The 22,489-nt window shown below is 42.6% G+C and overlaps 1 protein-coding gene across 8 annotated transcripts in view; it reads left to right on the top strand.

Annotated features, from left to right (window-relative positions):
• The window catches only part of ADCYAP1R1 (ADCYAP receptor type I), an 87,959-nt gene extending 65,870 nt beyond the window's left edge, over positions 1-22,089 (top strand). Inside the window, exons 10-18 of one of the 8 annotated variants that reach the window (XM_087917551.1) lie at positions 112-265; positions 1,003-1,063; positions 2,470-2,539; positions 4,673-4,764; positions 11,426-11,506; positions 13,512-13,641; positions 14,532-14,573; positions 16,843-17,048; positions 21,882-22,089. In XM_087917551.1, the coding sequence (XP_087773677.1) occupies positions 112-265; positions 1,003-1,063; positions 2,470-2,539; positions 4,673-4,764; positions 11,426-11,506; positions 13,512-13,641; positions 14,532-14,573; positions 16,843-17,048; positions 21,882-21,888 (843 nt within the window). In that variant the 3' untranslated portion in view covers positions 21,889-22,089. Of the gene's footprint in view, positions 1-111; positions 266-1,002; positions 1,064-2,469; positions 2,540-4,672; positions 4,765-11,422; positions 11,507-13,511; positions 13,642-14,531; positions 14,574-16,842; positions 19,181-21,881 lie in introns of those variants that run through there. The other 7 variants (XM_026720324.2, XM_087917550.1, XM_087917554.1 and 4 more) reach the window with 7 other exon arrangements.
• Positions 22,090-22,489: the final 400 nt, after the last annotated feature.

The following is a 22,489-nucleotide window of genomic DNA, read 5'->3' as shown; positions in this document are numbered from 1 at the left end:
ACAAACTGAGGAAGTCTTAAAGCCCCCGAGTTTGGAGACCTCTGGTCTAGTGGATGGAGATGGCAGTTATTCATCTGAGGGAAAAGCTAAAATGGTGGTTGTCCTCCACAGGTGGAATGCAAGGCAGTGATGGTCTTCTTCCACTACTGTGTGATGTCCAACTATTTCTGGCTTTTCATTGAGGGGCTGTACCTCTTTACGTTACTTGTGGAAACCTTCTTTCCAGAGAGGAGATATTTCTACTGGTACACTATCATTGGCTGGGGTAAGTGCTTCTAGGAGGAGAGGATAAATGTAGCTCAGGGTCCAGCTGTTGGGTGCTCTCTGAGCTTGGTGGTTCCCTTGCAGATGTTTCATAAATCAACTAGGGAACGCCATTGGTGCTAGAAGGAAGAAGATTTGCAGAGAGGAGGGGAGGAGGGGCAGGAGGAGGAGGAGGAGGAGGAGGAGGAGGAGGAGGAGGAGGAGGAGGAGGAGGAGGAGGAGGAGGAGGAGGAAGATTAAGGGATCCTTGGTGCTTTCTGAGCTTGGTGGTTTTCTTACAGACATTTCATGACCCAACTAGGTAACATCATCAGTGCTAGAAGGGAGAGAAGAGGAGGAGGAGGATTGTGGGGTCCTCAGGGTGTTCTGAGCAAACATTTCATGACCCAACTAGGTTACATTATCAGTGCTAGAGCTGAGTGAGGATTGCAGATTCCTTCATTACTGTACAGGTAGTCCTCAATGTATGGCCACAATTGGGACCAGAATTTCCATAGCTAAGCAAGGCGGTTATTAAAAATCTATTACCTGTGCTAGCCATTACATTATATATAGCTATGGTAGATCCTTTACTCCACAGAAGCAAATCCAGTCAAATCTATCTGGTCAACTGTGTGTAAATAATAATAACAACCATGATTGTTATTAGGCCAGTGAATGCCGACCTAAATTCCATTTTTGATTGGGAAATTTCCAATTGTCCCAGGCTCCATCAAACTTTCTTCTTCCCTCCTGCAGGAACTCCAACCATTTGTGTCACAGTCTGGGCGGTCCTTCGGCTTCACTTCGATGACATTGGGTAGGTGGCATGGCATACCCCTTCCTTGGCATTGTGGCGGGTCACCCCTGGCAGAGTTTTCGCACACTGTCCTTCAGGCTTTGGGGACATCAGGGTTGTACGATTCCCATCAACTCTGGTTAATCAAATGATTGTGATATCTTCGTTAATCTCTCCATTGTGGAGTCAACATGGTGTCTCTGTGTGTATGTATGTTTGTGTGTAAGAAAGAGAGAAAGAATACAGGTAGTCCTCGAATTATGAACATAATTGAATTTGGAATTATGGTTGTAAGTAGAGGCACTCATCAGTCATGAAGCAGCACACTATTTTTTGAATGATCATTAAGCGAAAGGCATGATCATTAAGTGAATCCATTATACCCAAAAAAATTTTCCTAGAAATTGAAATTAACACCGGTTTCTGCAAAAAAATATGCCATAAATGGAGATCACATGATTGCAAATAGCCATAAATGTGGACTGATTGCTAACTATCCAAAATGTGATCCTGTGACCATTGAGGCTGGGTGTTGTAACTTTGAAACCAGCTAATAGGCAGCTTTAGGGAGGACGTAACTTTGAATAGTCGCTAAGCGACCTGTTGTAAATTGAGGACCATCTGTAATGTGTACTCTGGATACCATCGCTGAGTGATTACTTTGCTTTTTCAAAGTGACTTGTGAAGCCAGGAAGCAGATACATAAAATAGATGAGTAGGAAAGGAATCCATAAAATCTATATTTTGAATTAACTGAGTTTTAATTAATATTAAAAGCATTAGAATTTAGTTCATACTGTATCCAAGAATCAGGTGATCCTTCAAAGAATAAAGGTTAGGTTTCCTTTAAGAAATGCAGGTAGTCCTCAATTTACAGCCACAACTAACACCAGAATTTCTATTGCTAAGCAAGGCTGTTGTTAAGTCATATTACAATAGCAATAGCACTTAGACTTATATACTGCTTTATAGTGCTTTATATCCCTCTCAAAACGGTTTTCGGAGTCAGCCTCTTGCCCCCAACAATCTGTGTCCTCATTTTACCCACCTCGGAAGGAGGGAAGGCTGAGTCAACCTGGAGCCTGGTGGGATTCGATCTGCCAAATTGCAGTGGGAGTAGAATAGCTTGGAGTACTACACTCTAACCACTGCGCTACCGAGGCTCCATCACAAATCGCAAATACACACAAATCACAATCACAAATACACGCAGTTGCCAAGCACGCAAATTTTGATCTCTTGACCCTGGGGATGCTGTAACCATCATAAGTGCAAGGACTGCTCATAAATCACTTTTTTTCAGGGCCATTGTAACTTTGAACAATCACGAAATGAATGGTTGTAAGTCAAGGACTATCTATATTTCTTTGGGGCGGGCAATTTTAATTCCTAGGTCCTCTTAATTTCCTTTCTTCTTTTCCCATCAGCTGTTGGGACATGAACGACAACACTGCTTTATGGTGGGTAATCAAAGGTCCAGTTGTGGCGTCCATAATGGTAAGTCCATTAGGATGTGAGGATGGTCCAGCCATTGGCCACAGCTCAGCATGAATCCACACTTAAGTAAGGTTAAAAACTACGGTGTGACTTTATACCACACTGGTAAGATCACACTTGGAATACTGCATCCAGTTCTGGTCACCACAATCCAAAAAAGATGTTGAGACCCTAGAAAGTATGCAGAGAAGAACAATGAAAATGATTAGAGGTCTGGAGGCTGAAACATACAATGAATGATTGTGGGAACCGGGAATGTTTAATTTAAGGAAGAGAAGGAGCAGGGCTGACATGATAGCATTCTTCCCATATTTAAAGAGCTTTCGTAGAGAAGAGCGGGTCAGTTTATTCTCCAAAGCACCTAAAAGCCGGACAAGAAATAATGGATGGAAACTGTTAGTGTTTGGGGATAAACCCCTGAGCTGAGTGCACAGCAGCAGTCAAGCCAGGAAGCCAAATGAGAATGAGGCTGGGCCCTAGAGTATACACACACTTGAGACAAAAACACTGTTTGTGGTTGTAAATAGATATTTAATTCATACAGAGATTAAGAATAGTCATTCAGTCCATATATCAGTATCCAGTTTATCCATACAGTTATCAAATCCATTTACAGTAAATACAATGTCTTTATCTGCTTGTATATCTTCTTCTTATGATACCTTTTCATTAAATACTAACGCTGAATCCACAGCTCACCAAACAAACAGTCCTTGTGTTCAGGTGAAATGGTATCTGGCACAGTAGCCTCCAAAGTAAGCAGATAGACGTTCCAGCACACAGTAGGCAGCAGACCAGGAACAGTAACCAGGTGCATCCAGAAGCCGGGGCTATTAGTTTCCCCTCCTACCTTTATGGCTGCCTGCAACCGCACCCACAATGACATTGCAGTTTCTTGTGCTTAAAGCTACATAGCACTTAATCCTAGGTTTACATATTTATTCAACCCAAACCAGTTGGAGTATCCATATACCCAACAGAAACTACTCAAGGAGAGAAGGAACTAAGGAGGAATTTCCTGACAGTGAGAGCAATGAATCAGTAGAAAAACATACCTCCAGTATTGTTGTGAATGCTCCAATACTGGAGGTTTTTAAGAAGACATTGGACAACCGTTTGTCTGACATAGTTTCCTACTTGAGCAGTGGGTTAGACTAGACCTCCAAGGCCCATTCCAGATTTGTTATTTGGTTATTCTGCTAGAAAATGCATCTTCTAAATTTGATGTATCTGAAAATAAGACTGGACACATCCATGCATGAGACAAGATGGGCCCTTTTTAATCTCAGAAAAAAAAACCAGCACAAATGATTGGAAGAACTATACCAGGCTTAATTTTTGTGTATTGAAGTATAATCAATTAAATATGACTTTGGGGGATGTAGTTCTATGATTAGTAGGGCCCCAACTAATTGCAAAACTTAAGAGGTGTTTGCAAAAAATTGTAGATAGATAGTGGGCACTGTCTTTGAAACAATATTTTCTTTTTAATTCTTGACTATTAGGCAGGAGTAAACTGAATATGCTGACATGGAATACAGGTAGTCCTCCACTTATGACCACAACTGGGCTCCAAATTTTTGTTGCTTACTGAGAAAGTTGTTAAATAAGATTTACCCCATTTTATAACCTTCGTTGTCACGGTTGTTAAGTAAATCGCTGCATTTAAATTAGCAACACGGTTGTTAAGTGAATCTGGCTTCCCCGTTGACTTTGTCAGAAGGTCACAAAAGAGGATCACATGACCTCGGGATACTGCAACCATCGTAAATAGGAGTCAGTTGCCAGATACCCGAATCTTGATTTTGTGACCATGGAGATGCTGCAGCAGTCGTAACTGTGGGGACTGTTTGTAAGTCCCTTTTTCACTGCTGTTGTAACTTTGAATGGTCACTAAACAAACGGCTGTTGTAAGTCAAGGACTACCTGTATGTAGAAAACAATAATTGTGTTGTGCATTAAGGATGTTGCAGATATTCTGACATTTTATTTCATTAGCTTTCAAAGAGTGGATTGCAGAAAAATTGAGTTTGCTGGACAGAGAATAATTTGCTGTTTTAATTGGAAGGCAGCAATTACTTCATCATTGACTGACCCGTTTCTTCTTTTTTTTTTTCCCCCCCCACTTCAAAGATCAATTTTTTGCTTTTCGTGGGGATCATCATTATCTTGGTTCAGAAACTCCAGTCTCCAGACATTGGGGGCAATGAATCCAGCATCTACTTGTAAGTATACTGAGAAATGTTCAAAACACCACAATTTTGATCTGTGAGAGATACCCATAGGAAAAATAAGGGATTCAAGTATTCTTTAGAAGAGAATATTTGCAGCTTGGGTTTAAACTGGTGGGTTTTTGGTGCTGTCTGAGCTTGGTAATATTCTTGTTGACATTACATAACCAAACTAGGGAATATCATCCATGCTAGAAGGGAATGGGGCTTGGGAGGAGAGAGGAGAGAGGAGAGAGGAGGAGGAGGAGGAGGAGGAGGAAGAGGAGGAGGAGGAGGAGGAGGAGGAGGAGGAGGAGGAGGAGGAGGAGGAGGAGGAGGAGGAGGAAGAAGAAGAAGAAGAAGAAGAAGAAGAAGAAGAAGAAGAAGAAGAAGAAGAAGAAGAAGAAGAAGAAGAAGAAGAAGAAGAAGAAGAAGAAGAGGGAGCGGGAGAGGAAGAGGAAGAGGAAGAGGAGGAGGAGGAGGAGGAGGAGGAGGAGGTGGTCCTTGGTGCTCTTTGAGTTTGGTAGTTTTCTTGCAGACATTTCAGTGCCCAACTGGATAATAATATCTGTGCTAGAAGGAAGTGGGGTTTCTGAAGAAAAGAGGAGGAGAAAGAGGAGAATTGTGGGGTTTATTATTTTATTGCAGACGTTTCATGACCCAACTAGATAACATCATCAGTACTAAGAAGGGAGAGGAGAGGGCAAATCTCATTTCTTTATAGCACTGATGATATTACCTAGTTGGGTCATGAATTTTTTACAAGAAAACAATCAAGTTGAAAGAGCACCAAGGGCCCAGATTTTTGTTTAGTCCATGAATAAAATAAACAGTAATTTCAAGCATCAATCATGCCTGACATTGTTGGTTACACGTCTTGCTTATGGGAAGGAAAATTCCTCCTTTTTAATTTGCATCAAATGACAGGATTTGAGGGGTGAGGGAAGCAGCTTTTATTGAAAGTGCAGCATCTGGAATAGGGAAAATTAAAACCCCTGGCCCCAAGTTTTCCTTTCCTTCTTTGGTTGACAGTGGCCTTTGTGAGTCCTGTAGTCCTTGACTTATAACCATTCATTTAGTGACTGTTCGAGGTGACAATGGCACTGAAAAAAGTGACACGGCCATTTTTTACACTTACAACCGCTAAAGTATTCCTGTGTTCCCATGATTAAAATCCAGACTCCTGGCAACATGATGGTTGCAGGATCCTGGGGTCATATGGTTCCTCTTTTGTGACCTTCTGACAAGCAAAGCCAATGGGGGAAGTGATATTCACTTAACCACCATATTACTAACTTAACGACTTCAGTAATTTACTTAACTGTGGCAAGAAAGGTAATAACAAGGAGCAAAACTCAAGAATTGCCTCCCATAGCCACAGAAAATTTGGGTTCAATTGTGGTCGTAAGTCGAGGACTACCTGTACTTGATATCTTCAGTGTTTGCTAGTTGGGGAGGTCATGTAAGTAGAGCTTGATGACCAAGAGATTGTACAATATTCATGATTCATTTAAGAGCCCAAAGTATCTATTTTCAAAGTCATAATGTTGACTTTTTTGACTGCTCCTCTATCTTCAGATGCATCTGAAAGGAGCTTTCCAGTCGTTTATCGAATATCAGAGTGAGGCCTTGCTTCTTTTTCTTCTTCCATCCTGGTGGCCACAACTGTCGATGGAAAGTCCCCATCAATGACTTCGCACATCTGGTTTCAGAATAGTTTTGAGAGTTGGTTTCTTATCTGATTGATTTGTGAGCCATCAAGTCAATATTGGCTCTCAGAAGCCTCGTAGCTGTTCTCCAGGAGCATCTCTTCACAACACAGTTCTTCAGGTCTTAAAAGAGTGCAGAGGTCACTGCTGTGTCCATCCACCTTATTGCTGGTCATTCTCTTCTTCTCTTTCCTTCTCCCCTTCTAACCATCATGGACTTCTCAAGTGAGATGAATCTTTGCATTGATTCATTGGTTGGTTGAATTGAAGCATCAGATTGATGTTGACTCTTGGGGTTTTCTGCATGACCACCTGTCTCCAACCTGATCCTTCAAGTCTTCTAATGGTCCCCCCATCCAATTTGATGCCGGTCAACCTCTTCTCCTTCCTTTCCCCCTTCCAAAACATCAGGGACTTCTGATGGATCTTCACGGTGATTCACTGGTTGGTTGAGTTGAAGCACCAAGGTGACGTCAACTCTTAATCATCACACAATAGATTTTCTCCATGACCACCTGTGTCTAACCTGGTCCTTCAGGTCTTCTCATGGAAGCTCATGCACTTTTCTGCTGGTCATCCTCTTCTTCTCTTCTTCTATTCTCCACGGTAGCTGAGGACAGGATAAGGAGTAATGGTGGAAGTTTATCAAAGAGAGACGTCTACAGAGAAGGGAACTGAAGAAGCTTATCGGGTAAAAAGTGGAACATCTTCAAGGAAAAACAAAGTTCAGTTGCCTCTTGAAGAAGCACCTTTGGGACGTCAAGTTGGTGTTCCATCACTAGAAGTTTTTAAGAAGAGATTGGGCAACCATTTGTCTGAAATGATATAGGATTTCCTACCTGAGCAGCGGGTTGGACTAGAAGACCTCCAAGGCTCCTTCCAACTCTGTTGTTCTGATGTTCTGTTCACTTCCATCCCAGCGTCAGAGCCTTCTCCAGATAAATAGATTTTCATATAATGTGATTAAAATATGATAATTTGAGGCTGGCCATTTTTGTTGCAAATCATTTATTTCCTTGAGGACACCCCCACCCACCCCCAAAATGAGACATTTTTAAGATGAAGGATTTTTTTTTCGGTAAAGACAGCTAGCTGCCTCCTTCAGAGATTCTAGGGATAAAATGCATACCAATCAGCTAAACACTTTATCCTAAATGATTGAACCATTTCCTCAATTGCTATTCTATTGCAGTTAATTCATTCTCGGGAATTAATTAAAAGAAAGTCAAAGAACCGGTCCAGAAATGAACCTTCAATTACTCGAACTATTCAGAATAACAGAAGAGAAGTGAAAACCAACCAGGCGGTACAGTATCAACTCAGATCAACAGGCCACTTTAAAAAAGAGCGTTTTGAGATTTTATGAATGCTGAATTAATGGCTACCATGGCATAATATAAGAATGTATCATTTCAGTTACTTCAGTACAGATGGTCCTCGACTTAACAATTGAACCCCAAATTTCTATTGCTAAGTTAATTTTGGTAAGTTAATTTTTCCCTCACAGTCGTTAAGTGAATCCCTGCAGTTGTTAAATTAGTTGCAAGGTTTTTAAGTGAACCTGGCTTCCTCACTGGCTTTGCTTATCAGAAGGTCACCAAAGAGGGAATCAACATGACATTGCAACCGTCATAAATACGAGTCAGTTGCCAAGCCTCTGAATTTTGATCACCTGACCCTGGGGATGCTATAACAGTCGTTAGCATGAAAAAGAGGCCTAGGTCACTTTTTTTCAGTGCTGGTTTGTAACTCCAAACAGTTATTAACTGAACTGTTGTAAATCGAGGATTCCCTGTACTTGTTTGATGACTCTTTTCTTCCCGTTCGGTGTATATAGTCCTAATTCAATATTTTATAAGCATGGCTGGCCTTTGTTTTTCCTGTCCCTGATATTTTGATGGACGATTTCCATTAGGGCGAGTTGCAAGCGCTGAGCCTTATTTCCTCTAAATGTCAGATTTAATGGTTTGTCATCAGCAATAAAAGCATGAACAATAGCAGCAAAGAAGGTAGAAAGGTATCATCTGGAGCAATGCAGGAGCTTGTCGCTAGAGAAACTGGTCCATGAAAGACGTTTTACAAAATTGCAGACTAACAGAAATGTCAGGGACCTTAGAGGTCTTCTACTCCAACGCCCTCCAATACTACAAATGATCATCCAATCTCTTCTTGAAGAGCTGCAGTGATGGAATACCCAAAACAGAATAACAACAGAATAACAAAAAATACCTTGGAGGTTTTCTAATCCAACCAGTGGTGGGATTCTACCGGTTTCCCTACCGGTTCAGTGGTCACACACGTCATGCATGCGCATCTAACGCGCACATGTGGAGCTTTCCAAACACCAGTCGAGGCTCTGCAATGCCAATCCGCTGAGTTGGGCGAAATTGGCCGAACCAGTTTCACCACTGAACCCAACACCCTGCTCATGCAGGAGGCCCAATACCATTCCAGAAAAATGGGGGTACAGTCTCTTCTTGAAAACCTCCAGTGTTGGAGAACCCACAAGTTCTGAGACAAACTGTTTCACTGATTAATTGTTTTCATTGTCAGGAAGTTTCTTCTTCATTCTTCTCTCTTCGTTCCGTTTCCGCCCATTGCTTCTTGTCCTGCCTTCTGGTGCTTTGGAGAATAGCTTGGCCCCCTCTTTTTGTGGCAGCCCCCCCCAAATATTGCTATAATGTCACCCCTAGTCTTTCTTTTCATTAAGCTAGACCAGGGGTGGGCAAACTTTTTGGCTCCGGGGCCTCGTTGACTTTTAAAATTTGACAGACGGGCCGCCACCTGGTGTCGAAATGCCTGTCATTACAAGTCAAAATCAAATGAATGCAATCATTCACATCTGTACCAATCTTTGGCGGGCTGGATTAAAAAGACCAACGGGCCGGATGTGGCCCCCGGGCCGTAGTTTGCCCACCCCTGAGCTAGACAGACCCAGTTCCTGCAACTCTTCTTTATTATGTTTTAGCCTCCAGTCCCCTTTGTTGCTCTACCCTTTCCAGAGTCTCAACGTCTTTTTTATATCATGGTGAGCAAAACTGGATGCAATATTCCAAGTGCGGCCTTACCAGTATAAAAGTGGTACTATCGGTTCTCAAGATCTTATGCTGTCCTTCTGTTGATATAACCTAGGACTACATTGGCTTTTTTGGCAGCTGCAGATCATTGCTGGCTCACACCTAAATGTTAAGTTAATTTTGATTTGAAATTGATATCCCCAGTTTTGGCCCACATCTGGAAATTTAAGACGGGGAGGGGCAATAAATATCCCTGAGCCATTTTACAGTTGCCAAATTCATCAAATTTCTGTAGTACAGTTACAGAATATAGAGTATAGAATTCTTTGGGTATTCTTTGGCAAAAAAAACCAAACAACCCATCCAATCTTGTTTTAACCTTCAGAAAAGCCCAATGCATCTCCAAAACAAGGCTAAAACACTGAAATTTCTCTGAGCAGAAGAAATAAAAATAAAATATTATTTTCTTGTTATCTTGTGCCCACTTTGTGCCATCATCCTACCCACCAAAGCAGGGGTCTCTAAATTTGGCAAATTTAAGACATCTGGGCTTCAAGTTACTCCCAGAATTTTCCAGCCAGCATAGCTGGGGAATTTCAAAATAACTCTAAATATGAACCAGAAGCCAAGTATTTGAATTTTGATTTTGATGTAAGTGTGAACTATGGTCTTAAGTCAGGGTCATTGTAACTATGAATGGTTGCTAAAAGAATGGTCAAAGGTCGAGGACTGGCTGTAAAATACAATTACCTCATCTAATTGTTCTTCCAGTCTGGCCTACATTGCAAGGCCGACATCATTGGGGCTGCTTGAACCTAAATCTCGCACAGAGTTTTCGTGAACATTTGGGAATATTCCTATATTTGCGTCCACGACCTCCTTTCAGTGTTTAACAGCAATGAAGGTAGTCCTCGACTTATGACCACAACTGAGCCAAAAATGTCTGTTGCTAAGAGAAGCATTGGCTAAGTGAATTTTGCCCCATTTTTTTCCTTTTCTTGCCACAGTTTGTAAAATGAATCATTGCATGGTTGTTAAGTGAATCTCGCTTCCATGTCGACATTGCTTGTCAGAAGGTTGCAAAAGGGGGATCAATCATGTGGCCCTGGAAAACCGCAACCGTCATAAATACAGGTAGTTCTTGACTTACGACCACAACTGAGCCCGACATTTTATTAAGTGAGAATTTGTTATGTGAGTTTTGTCCCATTTTACGACATTTATTGCTACGGTTGTTAAGCGAATCACCCAAGTCGAAAAGCTAGTATCCTGGTTGTTTAGTGAATCCGGCTTCCCCATTGACTTTGCTTGCCAGAAGGTTACAAAAGAGGATCAGGTGTCCTCGGGACACAGCAACCGTCATAAGTATGAACCAGTTGCCAAGCATCTGAATTTTCGATCACACGATCGTGGCGATGCTGCTAAGGTTGCAACTGTGAAAAGTTATCACAAGCCACTTTTTCCCACTGCCGTTGTTATTCTGAACGGTCACTAAAGGAACGGTTGTAAGTCGAGGACTACCTGTTACAGTTGAAACTTCAGCATCCCATAAATGAATAACTTTTCTTCCTATTTCCCCATCACCACCAGCACCGCTGTTGTTTAAGATCTGGATACTCTTATCACCTCCCATCCTTGTCTGTTCCATCTGCTTGACATTGTGCCTGTGTTGTAGCACCACACAACATTACTTGCCTCACACTTTCTGCATCGCTTTCGCCTCCGGGCTATTCTGCTGATCAGCTTTATTGATTCATTAATCGATCGGTTTTTGAGGAGGATGTGACGGTTCGGTATCCCATATTTAAATCCGACGGATTTCTTGTCCTTGATCTGATGAACCTGGAGAGGGCGGAGGGGGAAAAAGCAAGGTTTTTTTTTGTTTATTTTGTGTTTTGTTTTGTGTTTTTTTTCCTTTTTTTTTGGCTGACTTCGTCCCACACTCAGCAGCTGCGTTCAGAAATGCTACTGTAAGTCCGAGAGGACTAACCAGCATTCTTGCAGGATGGCTGAACTATCCATCATCACCCTGTAAGTGTGCGGAATCCCGTGAACGATGTCTGTGTTTTTGACGCATGCCGCTTAAAACGTCGAGTGCGGTTTTTGTGAGCGCCAGCTGACGTAACATCGGGGCGCTGCATGCTGTCTTGTTTCGTTGTGTGCTTTTTGTCGCTGACCGTGTCGGAGACGAACGTCCTGCATCGAAATGTATCAATCCATGGAATTAAAATACGGATAGTCCTCGACTTACAACCATTCATTTAGCAACCGTTCCAAGTTACAACGGCATTGAAAAAAAGGGATTTAGGGCTGTTTTTCACACTTGCAACCGTTGCAGCATCCCCATGCGGTCAAACTTCGGGTGCTTGGCAGCGTCCCGGGGTCACGTGATCCCCTTTTGTGACTTTCTGACAAGCGAAGTCAATGGGGAAGCCGTATTCACTTAACAACCAGATTACTCACATAAGAACTGCATTGATCCCCTTGACCAATGTGGCAAGAAAGCTAGTAAAATGAAGCAAACTTCACTTTTAACAGCTTAGCCATGGAAATTTTGGGCACCGTTGTGGTCGTAAGTCGAGGACTCCCTGTACTAGAGATTACTGCTCTTTTTGTTCAGTTGTGTCTTTCTCTTTCCCCAACCTACACCTGCAGTATCCTGAAGTCACTGTACCAATACCAGTATCACAACAGGGTCCTTTGGTTGTGATCTTTTAGTGATAGATCTACACATTTCCACACAGCCAAGCTCATTTTTCCTCATAAAATAAGTGAGGTCTGATTTCTACTTTTCCCGAATGTGGACATACAGGTAATCTTGACCTGCGACCATTCACTTAGCGACCATTCATAGTTATGATGGACTTCCCAGGATTCCTTCCGCTAGGGATTCAAAATTCCAGTGGCCATCTCCCTTGTGGTCATGTGGTCACGTTTTGGGCACAATTCTGCATTTATGACCATTTACAGTGTCCCATGGACACCTGACCAGAATTTACATTTTTTTTGTTTTGCCAAGAAACATTTTTTGGCAAAAAAAAAAAAAAAAACCACCCATTGTGGGCAACAGATTTACTTAATGAACACCATGTTCATTTAACATGTTTTTGCTTAACAAGAGCTGCAAAAACGACCGTAAAAAATTGGCTGGTGGTGCATGTACAGTATAATGACCAGCATGACTGTAATTCTGGGCTCCAGTATGGTCATAAGATGAGGACTATAGGTTTCAGATAATTTAGTGACTCTTCAGAGTTACAATGGCAGTGAAAAAAGTGATTAGGACTCCTTTTCAAAGTTAAGACCATTGCAGAATCCTCACAGTCATGTGAACAAAATAGTAACTGGTTCATATTCATGACGGTTGCCGTATCCCAAGGTCACGTGATCCCCTTTTGAGACCTTCTGACAAGCAAAGTCATTGAGGAAGCCAGATTCACTTAACAACTGTGTTGCTAGCTGAACAGCTGCAGGGATTCAGTGAACAACCGTGAAAAGGAAGGTTGTAAAAACGAGGCAAAAGTCACTTAACAAATATCTCACTTAACAACAGAAATTTTGGGCACAATTGAATGGCAAGGTGGGCAGCGTATAAATTGAATAAGTCAAATAAAAATAAAATAAGTGAAATCAAAGTTATCCTAGGCAAAGACAAGCGATGGAGCCAAAAGTTGATTATCATTATGGGATATTAATGGAATGGGATCCTTGTAGCTCAGGGTTGAACAGTGGTGTCCTTGGTTCTCTTGGAGCTTGGCTGTTTTCTTGCAGATGTTTCATGACCCAACTAGGCTATTTCATCAGTGCTGGAAGGATGTGGGTTCTAGTTTTTAGCACTGATGACATTACCTAGTTCGGTCATGAAATGTTTGCAAAAAAACCCCCACCAAGGAGCCCACAGTTATTATAGGGTGCTTGAGATCAAATGGGAAAACCAAGCTAATTATTTCCAGCACTTGGTGATATATAGGAGATTAAAAGTACTCCTGGACTAAATGAGGACATGTAACTTTTGTTGTTTGGTTTATCTCCACAGGCGGTTGGCCCGGTCTACTTTGCTACTCATCCCCCTCTTTGGGATTCACTACACAGTGTTTGCCTTTTATCCAGAGAACGTCAGCAAAAGGGAGCGCTTGGTTTTTGAACTGGGACTCGGCTCCTTCCAGGTGGGTGATGTAGTTCTCAATAGATTTCTCTTTCTCTCTTTCCCTTCAAGCGTCCCATGGAAGAATGGGGGTGTTATTAATGTTTCAGATGATTGTGTAAACCAGTGTTTTTCAACCTCAGCAACTTAAAGATGTGTGGACTTCAATACCCAGAGTCCCCTAGTTGACATGCTGGCTGGGGAATTCTGGGAGTCAAATTACAAACCTCTTAAAGCTGCCAAGGTCAAGAAACGTTGGTCCAAGAGGCAGTGAATGTTCAATTACTCGGTAGATTCTCCCATTCTGACTGGTAGTTTTCAATACCCATATCCTAGAAAACATTTCACAGTCCCCTGGTTGCTCACTGATGTATTCCTCCAAGTTTTTAATAAAAACTTGGTCCCTTTGCATGTCAACATTATAAATCTATATCCCCCCAGCCCATCCAGGCCCCTTCCTCAACCAATATAATTTCTTTAAGTGAGAAAAACCATTGGCTGAAGAAATTGGACAACCATTTGTCTGAAGCGGTCCAGAGAAGGGGTGTCAAACTCGCAACAACACCCTGTCATCACACGACATATTGCAACTTTTCCCCACCTTCGCTAAAATGGGTAGGCGTGGCCAGTGCATGATGCATCCGCCCCACGGGCCATGAGTTTGACCGCCCTGGTGGAGAGCTTCCTGTTTGAATACGGGGTTGGACTAGAACACCTTCAAGGCCCCTTCCGTTATCCTGTTATTCTCTTATCCTGGTGTCTGCAGGAACAGAAGACAGGTCAGGGTTGCTTGGAAATGCAGTTGGGAATATTTCCTGCCGCACATCTCTGTTCAGTGTAGAGTTCACGTCAATGAAAATAGCTGTCAGTTTTCGCTATCCCCGAAAACGATTTGTTTCGTTTCTATTTCAGGGTTTCGTGGTTGCTGTGCTCTACTGCTTTTTGAATGGGGAGGTAAGATATATATATATTATATATTTTAAAAATGTTGTTGGTGCTTTGGAATTTTAGCTTTGCAACTTCAGGTAGTCCTCGACTTACATTTAGCAACTGTTTGAAATGACAACGGTGCTGAAAAGAGGGGCTTATGGCCAGTCCTCACAGTTATGACCATTGCAGCATTTCCCACGGTCATGAGATCAAAATTCGGACACTTTCATAATTCCATTTACTCACCGTTTGCTACTCTTCAACAAGCACTGCCAATGGGGGAAGCTGGATTCCCTTAGTGATCACATGATTCACTTAATAGTACAGTGATTTGCTTAACAACTGTGGCAGAAAGGTTGTAAATTCAGGTATGATTCATTTAACGACCACCTTACTTATCAACAGGAGCTTTTGTCCCAATTACGGTCATGCGTTGAGGACATCCCCAGAATCCTGTGATCAAACTTTGGATGCTTGGCAACTGGCATGTACTTACAACAGTTGCAGTGTCACGTGATCACCATTTGCGACTTTCCGAGCTGGCTTCCGACAAACAAAGTCAATGGGGAAGCAGGATTCGCTTAACGACCACATGATTGACTTAACAACTGCAAAGATCCCCTGAACCATAGCAAAAAAAGGTCATAAAATTGGTCGTGACTCGCTGAACAGAATCTTTGCCTTGAAATTCTGCTCCTGATTGTGGTCGCAAGTCGAGGACTACCTGTCGCAAGGGAAAAAGGAGTGGGGGGGGAAATTCATGCCCTGTGCAAGAACCCACCCTCCTCCCCCAGCTGGGTGTGGAATGAGATGCATGGTAGCTGGGGAATTCTGGGAGTTGAAGTCCACCACCTCTTAAAGGGCCAGGGTTTTTTTTAAAAAAACTATAACAGACAAAATCCATTTCAAGCTAACATTTCTCCTAATGTCAGTACGGTTAGTCCTCAAATCACAGCAGTTCATTTAGTGGACATTCAAATTTACAAGGGCATTGAGAAAGGTGACTTATGACCTTTTTTCACATTTACGACCATTGTAATTTCCCCATGATCATGTGATCAAAATTCAGGCGCTTGGCAACTGACTCCTATTTATGATGGTTGCAGTGTCCCCGGGATCAAGTGACCCCCTCTTGTGACCTTCTGACAAGAAAAATCAATGGGGAAGCCAGGTTCACTTAACAACCATGTCACTCACTGCAGTGATTCACTTAACAACCGGGACAACCTGGCTTCCCCATTGACTTTGAGCATCAGGTTGTAAAAGGGGATCATATGACCACGAACGTTATAAATACGAGTCAACTGCCTGGCGTCTGAATGTTGATCACATGACCATGGGGATGCTGCAACGGTGGTAAGTGTGAAAAACCGTCCTCGGTCACTGTAAGTTCAAATGGTCACTAAACCAATGTTGTAAGTAGAGGACTACCTGTAACCCCACTCGGTCCTCATCCTTGCTAGAGACTTCAGAGCCATGGGGATCAGGTGAAGGGACGGTTTGGAGATCAATTCAGGTTTGCAAAGGATCTGGGATGGCAAGCTCGATGGAGTCAAGGGTGCTGCAGTGGGCAAGCCATTCAATGTCCTCCACTGGCACCCCCATTCTCCATCCAGATGCACCCACGTCGCAGGTGCTGGTGCTTTAATTGTGCCCTCCATCTACCAAAGGTTGACCCACACTCTTGTAGATCCCGCTGCATGGGCGTCACGGAGATTTTCAAATCTTCCTTGTTGGTTCCTTGGTGCTCTCCAAACTGGGTGGTTTCCTCGCAGACAATTCATGACCCGGTTCGGTGTTAGGTGAGTCATAGAAGGAAGGGGAGTTCTAGCTTTTACAGGAGCACTGATGATGTTACCTAGTTGGGTCATGAAATGTCTGTAAGAAAACAACCAAGCTCAGGGAGCATCAGGGACCACAACAGGCCAACTCCTCTCCCTCCTCCCAAATCCCAGTCCCTTCTAGCACTGATGATATTGCTTAGTGGGGTCATGAAATGTCTCCAAGGGAACCCCCAAGTCCAGGGACCACCAAGAATCCAACAGCTAAACCCTGAACTGTCAATATTCTCTTCAACAGATCAACCCTTACTTTCCCAGTTCACTCCAGTTTGAGGGTGGGGATTTGGCCTGCCTGAGGAGCTCTGACAGAGCTGTCCCCTCTACCCTTAGATCCTTGCGCAAACCTCCAGCTCAACAATCCGACCTCTTTTTCTTCTTGTCTTTTGAATGTGTGTATGAGCAGCCTGTCCCCCCTGACGTCCGAGTACATTTTAAAAAATGACCTCTTAAAGTTTCTCCCTCAAGGTACAATCCGAAATCAAGAGAAAATGGCGGAGCTGGAAAGTCAACCGTTATTTTGCTGTGGATTTCAAACACCGCCATCCCTCCCTGGCAAGCAGCGGTGTCAACGGGGGGACTCAACTGTCCATCTTGAGCAAGAGCAGCTCTCAGATTCGGATGTCCAGCGTCAATGCCGAGAATTTGGCCACATGAGCCTGTAAGACCCCACACCTTGTCCCACCACGCCCTCCCAAAGAGAGAAAGAATGACGAACCCTACTTCGGACACCACGAAAGGACCATATTTAGTCCTAAATATGATGGCTTTCGGGGTGTTACTTCCGTCTGCCTTTTTCTAAAACAAACAAACAAATCCACCCTCCCTTTGATGGGAAGTTTCTGGGGTTCTGAAGCTTGTCATCCCTGATGGGTGGAAGAGAAGCTCCACAGAGATGTTCCATCTAGGGGAACGAGGCCCTCCATACCAAAAGCACCTCGATATTCCCGTTGTCCCCAAAACTGAAACCCTCCCATTGTTTCGTTCCTCGTTTCCCTAGTACCACTGATACATTTTGCGGGGTCTCCAAGATGAGGGCCATATGAGTTAACATCTCATGACGTTGGGTTGCCCGTGTCTCATGTCCAAATGCTTCTGATCCCAACATCTTGGACCATCGGTATCCTCTTTGGGGACCGAGAACGTCATGCAAACACTGAGCCAGGGGTGACACCCCCCTGCTTTCCCCCAATGATGGTGGCCGTTGCAGTCACAGAGATGAACTCTACCAGAATTGGTTGAGAGACCGTGTCATTCCTTAACCACCTCCTTCCTCGAATGGAAAAATCCCAACCCTACAAGTGGAGGGCCTCAGATTTTCCGTCTTTCGGGAAATAATCTGAATTTCTTTCGTTTTTGTTTTGTTGTTTTGTCAAGCTGTGAATCTTCTAAAACGCCATCTCGGTACCATAGAGTTATATTTTTTGAGACAGATTATTTTTTCTTTCTTTCCATGGTTTTTTTTTTTTTTTAGATAGAACTAATATGGAGATAGATATATGCGCTTCCCCACATTAAGCGCTGATTAATTCCAGAGATATATTTTATTCCAAACTTCCCAGGCGACCCGTTTCATGGCTAACCACTCACAGAAAATAGGGTGAGGGAAGGAACTTCGAAGGGAGGATTTGGGTTGACTATTAAAAGGTGGTGGTGGGGGGAGTGTTATCAAGGCAAGGTTCACCCCAAAAGGGCAGGTGGGTTATGTAATCGGAGGAGGAGATTCATTTGGGGGGGGGTCTTAAGAACGCCTCCTCCCCTTTCTTCCTCCTTCCTTCCTTTTTTGCTTCCTTTTTCCTTCCTTCCTCTCTTCCTTCCTTCCTCTCTCTCTCTTTCTTTTCTTTTTCTCTTTCCCTTTTGTTTTTCTCTTTTCCTTTCTTTCTCTCTCTCCCCTTCCCTCCTTCTCTTCCTTCCTCCCCTTCCTTCCTTCCTCCCTTTCTTTTTTCACTTCTTTTTTCTTTCTTTTTCCTCTTCCTTCCTCCCCTCCCTTTTTCCTTCTCTCCCCCACATCCTTCCTTCCTCCCTCTGTCCCTCCCTCCCTTCCTTCCCCCTATTTTGCAGAGCTGGGGTATTTTCTATGATTCGCCATTATTATTACTAGTTTTTAAAAAAGAGGGCAGGGAAAATGCTCAATTTTGTTAAGGCTTGGGAGGAAGAAGGGGCTGTTCTAACCCTCACTTTCGATTCAGAGCCCCTTCTGAGGCGCAGCTGCTTCAGCCAAACTCTACCAACAAGGTCTGTTATTTTTTTCCCCCACGAGACTCTGCGCGATGCACGACATCTCCAGAGGACTTTTGTGGTGTTCTCGTGGGCTGTGTGAGACTCTCCTCCATGTTTCACGATCCTCTTAATCGGTGTGACTCCATATGTGTGTGTTTGCGTGTGTGTGTGTGTGCATACCTTAAAGAGGAGACATCCTATTTTGTTAAAATGGTAAGGAATAAAACGCTCACCGCAGCTGAGAAATTGAAGAAATTCTGTTTAATAAAAGGTTTGGGAAAGGGAAAAGGGAAGGTGTTTAAAATGCTTCTTATACATTGAATAGTGTTTTTGCACCTGTTCCTTCCACCCTGCAGTTTTGGGGTGCTTTCTACTACAAGTAGTCTTTGGCTTATGACAACAATGGAGCCCAACATTTCTGTGGCCAAGTGAAAAAAATTTTAAGTGAGTTTTGCCCCAGTTTACGACCTTTCTTGCCATAGTTGTTAAGTGAGCCACTGCAGCTGATAAGCTAGTAACCAGGTTGTTAAGTGAACCTGGCTTCCCCATTGACTTTGTTTGTCAGAAGGTTGCGTGACCCTGGGATGCTGCAGCCGTCATAAATGCAAGACAGTTGCCAAGGGTCTGAATTTTGGTCAGGTGACCATGGGGATGCTGCAATGGTCATAACTTTGGAAAATGGTCGTAAGTCATTTTTTTTCAGGCCTGTTGTGACTTTGAACAGTCAGTAAATGAACTATTGTGAGTCAAGGACTACCTGTGTAAAGAAGGACAGGATAAAATGGCATATAACCATTGTCATGTAATTCTTTGGTTCTCCAGGGTAAACGTCAAGGTTTATCTTGGAAGCAGTTTATCTCTTCTTATATAAGCTACATTTGAGGTTTTTAGTTTGGCTTGCACTCAAAGTCACTTGTATATTTGGTGTAGAACCCGTAGTAAAAGAGGATTTGAATGCTGAACAGGTTTGGGTCCAAATTGTCCTGAGCTATCCTTGGCAAAACTGTCAGTACCAATGCCTTGATAATCTGCATTCCTTCCCCGATTGTATATCTCTCTCCTTCCTTCCTTCCTTCCTTCCTTCCTTCCTTCCTTCCTTCCTTCCTTCCTTCCTTCCTTCCTTCCTTCCTTCCTTCCTTCCTTTCTCCATCCATCCCTTTCTCCTTCTCTTCCTTCCTTCCCTTTTCTTCCTTCCTTCTTTTGCTTCCTTCCTCTCTCATCTCCTCCCTTTTCCCTTCCTTTCTTCTCTTCCCTCTCTCTTTCTCTACCTCTCTTTCTTTCCTTCTTTCCTTCCTTCCTTCCTTCCTCTTTCTCCCCTCTCCTCTCTTCTCCCTTATTCCTTCCTTTCCATCTCCTCCCTCTTTCTTTTTCTTTTCTTTCTGTTCTGTCTTTCTCTCCATCTTTCCTCCCTCTCCTCTTCCCTCCCTTCTCCCCTTCCTGCTTTCCTTCCCCTCCACTCCTTCCTCCCTTCCCCTAATTTTTCCACCCTCCCTTCCTTTCTTTTAGAGAGCACCAAGGACCCCCAGAAAGAGAAAGCCAGATTAACACTAGACAAACGATCAAGCAGAAAACAATACTTTAATCAAAGGATTGTTAAGGAGAAAATCACTAACACTGAGAGGGCAAGCCACTTCTGTAGTTAAACAAAGAGCGCTAACGATCTTACCTAGTTGGGGAACGAAAGGTCTTAAAGAAAACCTTCAGAGGTCATCAAGGGCTCCACGGTCCTGAAATTATAATAATTAATTTTAATTTCTGTGGTGGGACAGCAAAAAACGGAGGACCATTTCTGGGAAAGATTGAAACCAAGTCCTTTCTAATTTTGTGGTACGATCCTCAGTTAAATTGCCTAAAATTGTAGCAAGAAATACAGACGTCATACTTTTAAAACACTTGTTACAAATTAAGGGAAAACGGACAAATCCAATGAATGCAGGCAGTCCTCAACTTACAACCATTTGTTTAGTGATTGTTCAATGTTACAACAGCACTGAAAAAGTGACTTAGGACCATGTTTCACGCTTGTGACCACTACAATCTCCCCCCGCATGGTCATGTGATGACGGTTGCCATGTCCTGGGATCATGTGATCCTCTTTGCGACCTTCTCATAAGCCAAGCCAATGGATTCGGCTAACCGCCCCGTGACTAAGTTAACAATTGCACTGGTTCACTTAACCATCATGGCAAAGAAAGATTGTAAAATGGGGCAAAATTCTCCCATTACCCGTCTTACTTATCTTTGGAAATATTGGGCTCCGCTTGCGATCGTAAGTCAAGGACTATATCTGTATTGGAAAATAAAAGGTGAATGGATGGAAGGATTCACATATCGCATATCTGTTTCCTAAAAGTTCTTCCTGAGATCTCTTAAAAGAGAAATCTTGATTTAGAGCAAATTTAAATCTACATCTCTTGCTTGAGAGTAAACGGTGTAGGCTCACAAGTAAATTCCATTATCTTCCCAAAGTCTTACTAGCAGTAGACAATTGTCACGGGATTACATACTCCTCGTCTTACGACTACCACTGAGCCCAAAATTTATGACTCTTGAGCAGGGGATTGCATTAGAAGCCCACCAACTTCCAACCCTGATATTCTGTCATTCAAATGCCCAACAGAGCTGGACCATCAGGCAAAGATGACCCAAGTTTGTAATTTTATACAATTTTATGGACTCAGTTAAGCAAGATGTTTGTTAAGTGACTTTTGCCCTATTTTATAAACTTTTCTTGCAAACAACTGAATTGCTTCAGTTGTTAAGTGAGTTACATGGTCATTAAGTGAATCTGGCTTCCCCATTGGCTTTGCTTGTCAGAAGGTTGCAAAAGTGGATCACCCTGGGAAGCTGCAACCATCATAAATATGAATTAGTTGCCAAGTATCCGAATTTTTGATCCATGGTGGTGCTTCAATGGTCGGTCAGTGCAAAAAATGATCATGTCACTTTTTTCAGTGCCGTTGTAATTTTGGACGGTCACTAAATCAACTGTTGCAGGTCGAGTGCTACCTGTAATTAACAAACCTGTGCCAAATTGCTTTAAGAGTGAGCCCACCGGGGAAGTGGATTTACTTTGGAGTAACTGACTCGAGATCCTATGGACTGATATTTTTGAATCCCAGTTTTACAACATTTTGTGGTTGTGGGAAAAGTTCCCAGTTGCTCTCCTGCACAAAATTATTTTGTTACGTTTGTTTTCTCTTGATTGTACAACAAAATGAATGTATTTGCTAAATAAATGAGTCAAGCATCTCTTCTTTTTATCATTTGTCAGGCGGTAGAAACCTAATGGCCAAGATTTGCTTCTTAAGCTGATGTAAATATCTCTTTTTGCGTTGAAACCGTGCTCTGTTTCTTCTTCTTCTTCTTCTTTTTTCACTGTGAACTATCTTTTGGAGTTTGAGGATCTATGTTATTAAAAAAAAAAAAGCAAGTGTAATTATAACAAAGATATTGAGAATAAAATATTTGTTGTGACACAGTCTTGACATTTTTTTTTTAAACGATTCTCAAAACAGAGATATTGTCTACCTGTCGATTGTATTTCTAAGCCACTTAATTCAAAAACATGCTCCCTTCTTCTTGTACAAAACAGCCTTCACCTTCTCTTGACTTTGTAGGCTTTCCTAACTCAGGTAGTCCTTGAGTTATGACTGTAATGAAGCTTGCCCATTACAATGGTAAGTTGTAATGTAATTACAACAGTCGGAAAAATTACCCAAAACAAAAAAAATTGTGGCGGTAATTAAACGAACACGTCAGTCGTAAAAGAAATGCCATGATTGTTACATGAATTTGTTTTGATTTTTGGAGCAGCGCAGAATCTGATAAATCCAGTGAAACTCTGAACAGGAGGCAACGGATAATTAGTTTTATTATGAT

The sequence above is a fragment of the Pseudonaja textilis genome, chromosome Z, assembly GCF_049901715.1.
Source record: "Pseudonaja textilis isolate UNSWEBS1 chromosome Z, rPseTex1.2, whole genome shotgun sequence".
Lineage (NCBI taxonomy): Eukaryota > Metazoa > Chordata > Lepidosauria > Squamata > Elapidae > Pseudonaja > Pseudonaja textilis.
The sequence above is the reverse complement of the archived record's forward strand: the minus strand, read 5'-3'. Positions and strand labels throughout refer to the sequence as shown.